At 37.8% G+C, this 10,952-nt stretch overlaps 1 protein-coding gene across 1 annotated transcript; it reads right to left on the reverse strand.

Moving 5' to 3' along the window:
• Positions 1 to 10,057: 10,057 nt before the first annotated feature.
• LOC137653075 (uncharacterized) lies at positions 10,058 to 10,690 on the reverse strand. The gene has a single exon (XM_068386469.1). It carries the CDS (start codon positions 10,688 to 10,690, stop codon positions 10,058 to 10,060), a length of 633 nt encoding a protein of 210 aa, XP_068242570.1.
• Positions 10,691 to 10,952: the final 262 nt, after the last annotated feature.

Genomic DNA, 10,952 nt, shown 5'->3' on the forward strand with positions numbered 1-10,952 from the left:
AACCAATCCTTAATTTCTGTAGTTATTAACTAAGCTTGATTGATAAGAATAATTCTTATTCAGTCAATCGGTTATCATCGTTTGCTTATGACCATGATTCTCTGTCGATATTAATAGCGCACCATATGATAATTTTGAGGCCATTAGAGACATGTGATAGTTAGTTTCGAAATAAACCATTCTGTGAGCCTACTGTATCTTTTATCTATTTGATGATTATGTTTGTAAGAATTTTGTTATAAGGTTTTTCTATCACTGTCTGACATAAGTATTTTCCTAGCACAGTAGTTATGTTTGTCTGATGTTTTTGGTTACCCGTTCGAGCTGTCAAAACCTTGTCACGCCCCCAAGTTTCGTACAACTATCTTAACCGTTTTCTGGTTAGTCCGTGTACCAAACTTCGGGTGTGATGAAAGAAAATATAAAATAAGCCAAGTGATTAAGTTGAGTTAAAACGATTCTTCCCCAGGAATTAATTATTCTGCGAGAAAGAGGGAGAGATAAGAGAAGAATCATAGAGAGAAGAAGAACTTCCCGCTCCTAACCACTTAATTATTCTTGTATTACGAAAGCTATAAAAGTTCTTGGTTTAAAATGACCGATCTTTTGTATAAGGTCAGGAACCTCAAAATTTAATTAATTGAAACAAAACCTCTAGTTAAATCAATAATTAATTGATAAACCTTAATTTAACATCAGAGCTTAACCTCTAGAACAAGACCAAAGCCATAAATCAAATAAATTAAGGAGCTAGAATAATCCAAACCCCAAATCAAAACCACACCAAACCACAAAAAGAATCACTACCCACCACAAATAAAGATAAGTCTACCCTGACAATATCTGGGAGAAGAACCAAAGTAAAGCTTCCTCAAGAAGCTGGCGAAGAATCTCTAAATATCAACATGCAAGCAGCCCATAAATTGGGTCAGTATTGTAAATACTGGTGAACACTCATAAACCATGCCCCTCAATTACCTAAAAACCAAAACAGAACAATGTCCTTATTAACAATAACCAAAGTTATATTCAAATAATAATAGCAACATTCATTTCCGAGAATAATTAGATGAATAGACAGGTCCATAATAATTCCATTAATCTAATTACTAATTAGCACACTAAATAATCATCTCACAGTAAAACAAAGAAATCAATTCCAAATTGTAAGACAATTTTGGTTGAGGTCATAACCCACAGGTTACCTCAAAGTCCATTTTGAGGATCCGTTCATAAGTGTATTGTGACACCCAAAATCCACCTGGCAATCCCTATCTATAAGATTTTATGAGAGCCATAAATATAATACATCAATTATACATCACGACTGATGGCAATACTTTGCACATTAAGTCTCTCGGAGTCTTTCCAATGATGTTATTCTATAAGAGTTAGGCACAAAGGCCGTTCTCCACATATTTCAATAGTCAGTGAGGATCCTAAAACAGAAATGGATCACAAGATCCGTGTGACCTTGTAGATCCAGTAGGATGGTCCGCGGAATACCTACATTGGGTACTTACCCTGGCAAGCTACTAAGAAGCAAGTGCCAACCTCTACCTAGGACTATGTTTCCAGAAATGTGCTAAACCCACACCAATCACTACTAATTTGAGTGCAATACTCAATTAGATAGATAATGAGTCAGAGAAGGATAGTGTTACCCTTCTAAAACAAACCATGTATTATAGACATTACAGACTATAATACCAAATTTTTTTACAGGGCCAGAAGCTCATAAGTTCAGCCAATTGAGTTCCATCATTACTTAACAATTTCCTCGTTTATTTTTACAAATTCCGTATTGAATGATCACACGCCTTAAACTTCCTAAGTCATACATCTATCGGATGGGGCAATTATCAAACAATCAGTTCTAGGAAGTCTTTCCTAAAGTTCTACGGATAAAATCCATAAGTGTCCCTTAATTGAAGTCCTCTTTAATATAGTTCGTAGGAATTATTCCATCGTTAGCTTTTTGCAGATCTGGTGGTCTCGGGTCTAGCCTTCTTAATCAAAATAGTTTATTAGTTAGTACTCTCTTGTCCAAAACGGTACTTGCCGGGGTTAGCCTCGAGGAAACCAGTAGCCCTCATGTCAGCTATTAGGGTACTCGTAGTACACGACCCACTGCAGAGGATTCAATCTCTTGCTGCGTATATACCATGGTTTTAGGACCATTAGAATAGCACTAAATGAAAACTATCTTAACGCTAGAAACCCTCGACTGGTACATGGAGGTACCCAAAGTCGAGCACCACTTACAGACAGTGCAGTAACTGATGAAATGACCACTATTCCCTATATAATTTTTATTATTTTGAGTGATTTACAAAACCAAGTACGAATATGTTAATTTTGTCTACTACTCCCTAAATTTAAGGTACCAATTCAACAAATGATACAACACTTATTTCTAAAATTCTCCTTGATGGACGACTGTTATTAAAACAGTGGTAACTCTTTCATCCGGACTCCGATCAAGGCAAATAAACTACCCTTGGAAAGGGGAGACAGAGACTTACAAATTCTTTGTTCACACCTTTTTAAAATTCAGACCTAAACTGTCTTGAATTTCGTGCCCAATCAGATTCATTAAACTAAAATTTTCCTATCAATACTCTTACACTAAATTTAAGATAACTTTGTCGTCCGATGTCAGATTGAGACAAATGAAACTCCGTTGAAAAGCTAAGACAGAGGAGTACACTTTCTCTGTTATAAGTTTTGTTGGATTCAGAGTCTAACTGTCTCAAAGTTTGAGTACAATCAGAATGATAGTAGCGTACGCTACCATCCCAAATCTCCTTCCGTTAACACAGTTTTTCAAAAATTCTATAATACAGGTCTCATAATAATTTGAACGCACATTTTATAATCATAATCATAATGAATTTAATTGAATTATACAACTAACATCATATCCAACTATAACAACATGCTGAGTTGATTAGAGTAATTATATCAGGAGGTATAGTGAGATTACTCACAGATACGAGATTTTGTTGAGAAACTTTGTGAGATCTCCAGTTCACACCTACTTGACAAATTGAATATTTGTCTCCTTCATCAATAATTCCTAACACTCCTAAGAGTGTATAGATGATCATGAAACCATATATTAATATTCCATCAATCCTAATTTCAAGCTGAATCCCCTTAGAGATTCGTGCGCCAGAGATTTTTGATTAGGAAGTCTTTATATACCTAAACCTTAATTTAATATTTGTAAAGGTTAAATTCACTTAACTTAATTATTAAAATCCTTATCTTAGCTTAAATTATAATTACTATATTAGCAGAAATCAGATTTGTTACAGCTTAATAGTAAAAATATAATATTTTACTATAACCCGATAAAATCAAACATTTAGGATTCTTGACTTAAATGACCCTAATATTGACATCTAGTTATCTTTATATAACTTAAAATCAGTAAATAATTGCTAATTTAAAATTTGGTTCCATACTCACACGATTTCCAAAATGATTGGCATAAAACGGAAATCGATAGAATTTCGGAATTTAGCCTCTTTATGAATAAATAAGTTACTTTGTTTTTAATTATATTTTAATTTATACCCAACCTAAAACCTGAGTTTATTCAATCATAATTTCCTGAGTAAATCCATATTGCTCATTATAGAACCCCATAACTTATTATGTTAAAAGTAGAGAATAAGACGAAATAAGCTTAATGCCTAATAAGACAAAATAGGTACTAGTTATATTTTTATAAATATGGATTAAATTCATAATTATTATACTTTTATTTACTTATCATTCTCTGTAAAAAAAAAAAGAAGGAAAAACTAATCCCATACTATTCAGAGATATTACTTTAAGAAGAAAACTCCAAAACTAGCTATTTTATAATAAGACGAAATAATTCTTAACACTAATAATTTTAATTAATGTATTAAACTAAAATAAATAAAATAGATTAATCACTCCTTGATTCTCTGTGTAAAACTTATTTTTAACATATTTTTCATAATTCTTAGAATTGTGAAAAGAAGAGAATCGGGTAAACCGGTCATTTGTCGAATAAGACGAAATAGATCTAATTCGATTTGATTATATGGGGAAATATGCACTAAATTCAGTATTCTTTTAAATCCCACTTTCTCTGAGTAAATAAGAGATAAATCTACAATTTTTATTCATTTAAACTTATTGGAATTAGGAGTATACCATTTGAAATCTAAACTAGCTAATAAGACGAAAACATGAATTTAGCATTTATTTATATAAGACGAAAAATACTCCTATTTAAAATAGTATTTTTATTTTCATAAATTCTCTGAGTAAACTGAATTAAATACAACCCTTTTTCATAAATAAAAATACTCCTTAAACATACTTATATCATAAATCTTCTAAATGGCTAATAAGACAAAAATGTAAAATTCGTACTTATTATCATAAAACGAAAATTCCCCCAACTATAATGATATTTTATACTCATAAATTCTCTGTGTGACATAAATTAAACACAGCAAAATTTCATTAATAAAATTAATCCTTAATTAAATGTATAAGCCAAATCTTTCAAGATGACTAATAAGACGAAATAGAGCGCCTTACTAGCGACGACTATTTCGATGGATCTCACCATCTAACCAATGATTTTTATTAATCTCCACACTGTAATTTTAATTCATTTAAGTGTCCATTTAATTTATTTAACCATTCTTTTCAAAATAATCCGAATAGAGGTGCCTACAATGGCCATATAAGACAAAATAGCAATTTTGTCTTATTGTAATCCCTCCATAAGGATTAAAACCTTAATCAATAAGTTTTCTCCAGAACTTTTTAATTTAAAATGATTTTTATTTAAGAGGTTAGGAAGAAGAGATGAGAGATCTAAAAGAAAATAAGAATTAGGGTTTTCGGTGCCTACCTCTTGTAGATCCGGTCTCCCCGATGAATCTCTTTACTTTTCTTATGTTGAGAGTCTTCCAAACGATTGGTGGGTTGCTGGTTTTTGTGCAGAGAGCCATGATCCACCATAGAAAAGTGAATAAAGTTTTAGAAAAGAGAAGGAGAAGAAAAAATCATAGAGATTCATGGAAGAAAACTAGAAAGAAGCTTACCGGATTTATGTGCGCGGAGGTTTCTTCGTAGCTTCAATGGAGTTTTTGGCTTGCAACCAGCATGGAGGGAGAGGGAGAAGAAGAAGATGGAGAGGGAGGAGTCAAAAAATTCGTTTGGAATGTGATAGGTGTCAAGGTTTGATAAAGGGAAGAGAAGGAGTTGGAGAGAAAGAAGGGGAGTGGGGAGAAGTGATGGAGAAGGAGTCTCAAGAGGTGCTAACCTCTTGAGCTTATCCAAATCCCACGCCAACTACATATTTTGGGCGTGGGTTTGTGCATGTTGGGCTGCCACTTATCATGGAAAATTGTTTCCATGAATTTCTTTTCCAGAGAAAAAAAATAATTTGCAAGAATTGTTTTTCCGGAAAATGATTTCAAAAAAAAATTACAAATTAACCTAAGCCTTTAAGGACCTAATTACCCTTCTACACTACCTAAGCCTTTTAACCAAAGCCTTTAACCTCTGACCCAAGGTTTGAGAGCCTAGGTACCTACCCTTAGGAAAGATGAGTTAAACCTACCCAAAATTTTGGATTTCTAGGGTTTCCTTGAATATAGGAACCTAGATACATCACTTCCTATAATTTAGGAAATGTCCAGAATTTTATGGGACTTGAGTTTTTGGAAAGGGGAGAGTCTTAGAAACTCAACGCAACAGACGGAACGGAAATCCGACTCAAATCGGTGGAGATATTGCGAAAACAGTGAAGATAAAGGACCCCGCCAAGTTCTGCGCGATAGCTTTCCTCACGGGACTTGTCGGATCCAATCTTCTGAATCAGGGTCTCACCTGATCTCTTAACTTTAGAATAAAGGTCATATTAATTCTAGGATGTTGTGATAAACCATTTCTCAGATTTACCAAAATTCACTTTTGGTCAAAATGACCAAAATACCCTTTTTGGCATTTTGCATAGAAGTAAGAAAGTTTATTGTTTTATTCAATACTATTGTATTCAATAAACATTATGGCATGCAAATTTTTATGAAGCGCTTTCTGAACTTACAGACGAAGCATATACATCGCATATCAGTCACATACTCAGCATGTTTCCATTATCCAGAATACTAACACTTTTTCAGATAATAATAATATTTATTATATTAAAATTTATCATAACTAACACTTTCTCAAAAACATGCTATTTCATTTATTACATTCTATGATTAACTAAGAATTCAGATAACCCTTAATATGTGCGTGTAACAGTGTTATGCTGTGTGTCATGTACTCGTTCAATTTGTGCATATGCAAGTGAGCTCAGTGTGTATGCGTGCAAGGTGGAATGTGCAAAGCACGTGGTATGCATGACATGTGGATCCCGTGCATAATTGCACATGTAATGGTGTATGCTGTGTAAGGTAGGTGGATCTGTGCTAAAGCACGTGCAGTGTGTGTGCTAAAGTGTAACATGAGTGATGTGTAACTGTAAAATAATTCGCAAAAAATTTTCAGGGTTTTTACATTCTACCCCCCTAAAAAGAAATTTCGTCCTCGAAATTAAACACATACCTTAGCTAGCAAATAAACTAGGATATTTCTTGCGAATTTCATCCTCCAGCTCCCACGAAGCTTCGCTAACTCCATGATGTTGCCATAGCACCTTTACCAAAGGAATAACTTTGGTGCGAAGTATCTGATCCCGCCGATCTAACACACGAACAGGAGCCTCTATAAATGATGCATCCGGCGCTAACTCAATATTCTGCCACTCGATAACATGCGAGTCATCATGATGATATCGCCGAAGCATGGACACGTGAAATACATTGTGCATAGCTGATAATTGTGGAGGTAGTGCAAGCCGATACGCTACTTCCCCCACTCGGTCTATGATTTCGAAAGGTCCAATGAACCTAGGTGCTAATTTGTCTTATCTTACCAAATCTCATCACCCCTTTCATAGGTGATACCTTTAGGAACACGTGATCGCCTACAGAAAACTCTAGATCTCTTCGCCTGTGGTCTGCATAACTTTTCTGCCGACTCTGCGCTGCTAACAACCGGTCTCGAATCAGAACAATTTTGTTCGTAGTTTCTTGCACCAAATCTGGACCCAGTAAGCTACTCTCCCCCACCTCTGTCCAACATGCTGGAGACCTACAAGGTCTGCCATAAAGTGCCTCATAGGGGGCCATGCCGATACTAGCTTGGAAGCTATTGTTGTATGCGAATTCGATCAGTGGAAGATGGTCATCCCAACTTCCTTTGAAATCAATGACACATGCTCGAAGCATGTCTTCCAATACTTGGTTCACCCTTTCTGTTTGCCCGTCTGTCTGTGGGTGGAAAGCAGTACTGAAATCCAGAGAAGAGCCCATTGCTTTCTGGAATCCCTTCCAAAAGTGAGAAGTGAATCTCCCATCTCTATCTGATACTATCGAGACTGGAACTCCGTGGAGTCTCACTATTTCTGTCAGATATAATTTACATAATTCTTCTGCTGACTGAGTGATGCGAATGGGAAGGAAGTGTGCCGATTTGGTCAGTCGGTCCACAATCACCCATATGGCATCATGACCCTTTCTGGTCCGAGGAAACCCCACTACAAAATCCATGGAGATATTCTCCCACTTCCATTGAGGAATCGGTAAAGGTTGTAGCAACCCTGCTGGTTTCTGATGTTCAGCCTTAACCTGCTGACACACCAAGCATCTTGAGACAAATTCTGCCGTCTCTCTTTTCATATTGTTCCACCAATAGGATCGACGAAGATCTTGATACATTTTCGTGGCACCAGGGTGAATAGTATACTTAGAGTGATGCACGGCCTCCAACACTTCTTTTCTCAAATTGGGGTCGTTAGGAACACATAACCTTCCCCGAAATCGAAGGCCACCATCCCTGCTTAACTGCCAATCGACTGCACCTTCCGCAGATGCCAGTGCCCAATGGTCCTGTAATTCCATATCAGAGTTCTGTGCGGTAATTATCCTTGTTACCAAGGATGGTTTGTACCGATAATTCCCCCAACAACACGTTTCCACTTCCCGAATCAATTTGCCAATCAAATTTTGAAACTTCTTCCAGCAATTTCCACTGTTCCACCAACAAGCCGGATACTACTAACTCCTTAGGTTTGCGACTAAGGGCATCTGCCACCACATTGGCCTTCCCGGGATGGTAATTCAAGGAGAAATCGTAATCCTTCAAGAATTCCATCCAACGGCGTTGGCGCATGTTGAGTTCCTTCTGAGAGAACAGATATTTAAGGCTTTTGTGATCTGAAAATAGCTCGAATTTCTCCCCATAAAGATAATGTCGCCATAATTTTAGAGCAAAGACAATTGCAGCGAGTTCCAGGTCGTGAGTTGGGTAGTTTCGCTCGTGTATTTTCAACTGACGAGAGGCATAGGCAATCACTTTGCCATTTTGCATGAGGACACACCCCAAGCCCTTGTAGGATGCATCAGAGTATATAACAAAGCTTTCACCTTCTGTTGGTAAAGCGAGCACCGGTGCCGAAGTCAATCTCCTTTTTAGTTCTGCAAAGGAGTTCTCACATTCTACATCCCAAACAAATTTGACTCCTTTCCGAGTCAGTCGAGTCAGTGGTCCTGCTATGGAAGAGAACCCTTCAATGAACCGCCTATAGTATCCTGCTAAACCCAGGAAACTTCTGATCTCGGTAATATTAGTGGGCTGTCCCCACTGTAACACTGCTTCGACTTTGGATGGGTCCACAGCGACCCCCTCCTTAGATACCACGTGACCGAGGAATTTGACTTCATCTTTCCAGAAGTCGCATTTTGAGAACTTTGCGTATAATTGTTGGTCCCTTAATAATTGAAGAGAGATCCTCAAATGTTCCTCATGTTCTTCCTGCGTCTTTGAGTAGATCAATATATCGTCTACGAACACAACGATGAATTGATCCAAGAAGGGTTTGAACACCCTATTCATAAGATCCATAAAGACTGCAGGAGCATTCGTGAGTCCAAATGGCATAACCAAGAACTCATAGTGGCCATAACGTGTCCTAAATGCCGTCTTCTGGATATCTTCATCACGCACCCGCAACTGATGATATCCCGATCGTAAATCAATCTTGGAGAAGAATGTTGCACCCTTCAATTGGTCGAATAAATCATCGATTCTGGGAAGGGGATACTTGTTTTTGATGGTCACTTTGTTCAGCTGCCTATAATCAATACAAAGGCGCATACTGCCATCCTTCTTTTTGACGAAAAGAACAGGAGCACCCCATGGTGAAGTACTCGGTCTGACAAAACCGAGGTCTAACAAATCTTGCACCTGGTCCTTTAATTCTTTTAATTCCACCGGTGCCATCCTGTAGGGAGCCATCGAAATAGGGGTGGTGCCAGGCAATAAATCAATTGTGAATTCCACATTTCTTTTAGGGGGCAACCCAGGGATTTCTTGAAAAACATCCCCGTATTCGCACACCACATGAATAGACTCCACACATAACTCAGGGAGATTCTCGTCAAAGTGTGCTAAACAACTTTCCAGCACACTTCCTTCTTGTGATCCCATATAAATGAATTCCGGTCCTTCAGGAGCGCTGAAAGCAACTGCCCGGTTATGGCAATCTAACTTGGCATGGTAAGCAGAGAGCCAATCCATGCCTAGGATGATGTCGAACCCATCCATGTTCATAATAATCACGTCCACTGGCATAATAAAATCACCGATGCGGATAATGCAGTCAAGACACACTTGATTTAGGGTGATAGAGGCTCCCACAGGAGACTTGACCACCAAGTCTGACGACATGGTTACAGGAATTAATCCTAGATGATTCACCATACTTTTGGCAATATAAGAAAGTCCAGATCCTGAGTCGAAAAGAACTTTCGCAGGAGATCCAAAAAGGTAAATAACACCTGACAAGGATGATAAGAAAAAAAAACACACAAGGAGCACAATAAACTAAAGCAGAAAAGAGGGATAATTACTTTAAGACGCATATGCAGCAATATACAAAATAAATTAACTAAGAGGCGTACCTTCCACCACATCGGTGGTAGTTGAAGGATCGCCACGGGTGAGAGCATAAACCCGTCCCTGCGCAGGCTGTTGAGGCCGCTTGAGGAGGCCTATTCTGCTGCTGTTGTGGTGGTTGGGTACACTTGTTAGCATAGTGTCCCAATTTTCCACATTTAAAGCACTTGATATTCACTGGAACAGCTACTGCTGGCACCGCCGGTAAAATAGCCTTTGTGTTCTTTTGTTCCGGATTATTTGCCTTCTTCTTACATTGGAATGCCTTGTGACCAAATCGATTACATATCCGGCAACGCCCTTTAAATTTGGAAGATGAAGAGCCTCCTGAAGAGTTTTGTTTGTGGGAAGCCTTGGGAGGAACACTCTGAGATGAAGTCCTTTTTACTTTAGCTTCAGACTTGCCTGATTGTTGTTTCTTCCATTCATTGAAGTTTTGTTCGGCGAAGAGAGCTTTCTCCAAAATTTCTGCATAAGTAGGGCACCTCCACAGAAATACTTTGGCTTGAATGCCCGATTTTAGTCCCCGTTCAAATTTTCGAGCCTTTAAGGACTCGGTAGACACCATATGGGGAGCAAAACGTGATAGCTCGTCAAATTTTGCAGCATACTGAGCCACCGTCATTTCTCCTTGCTCGAGAGTGAGAAATTCCACTGATAACCCTTCCCGCACACTAAGAGGAAAGAACTTTTCATAAAATTTTTCTTTGAACAATTCCCATGTCCAGTCCTTGTCCTCATAGGTGGGGTCGGGTGACTTTCCACCAGAAGTTTGCTTCGCCTTCGATCATAAACGTGGCCAATTTAACTTTTTCCTCGATTGGGCATCCCATGCCTTCGAAGATCTTTTCAATTTGACTGATCCACCTCTCAGCCTCCATGTGATC

This window comes from Palaemon carinicauda, chromosome 14 (genome assembly GCF_036898095.1).
Source record: "Palaemon carinicauda isolate YSFRI2023 chromosome 14, ASM3689809v2, whole genome shotgun sequence".
Taxonomy (NCBI): domain Eukaryota; kingdom Metazoa; phylum Arthropoda; class Malacostraca; order Decapoda; family Palaemonidae; genus Palaemon; species Palaemon carinicauda.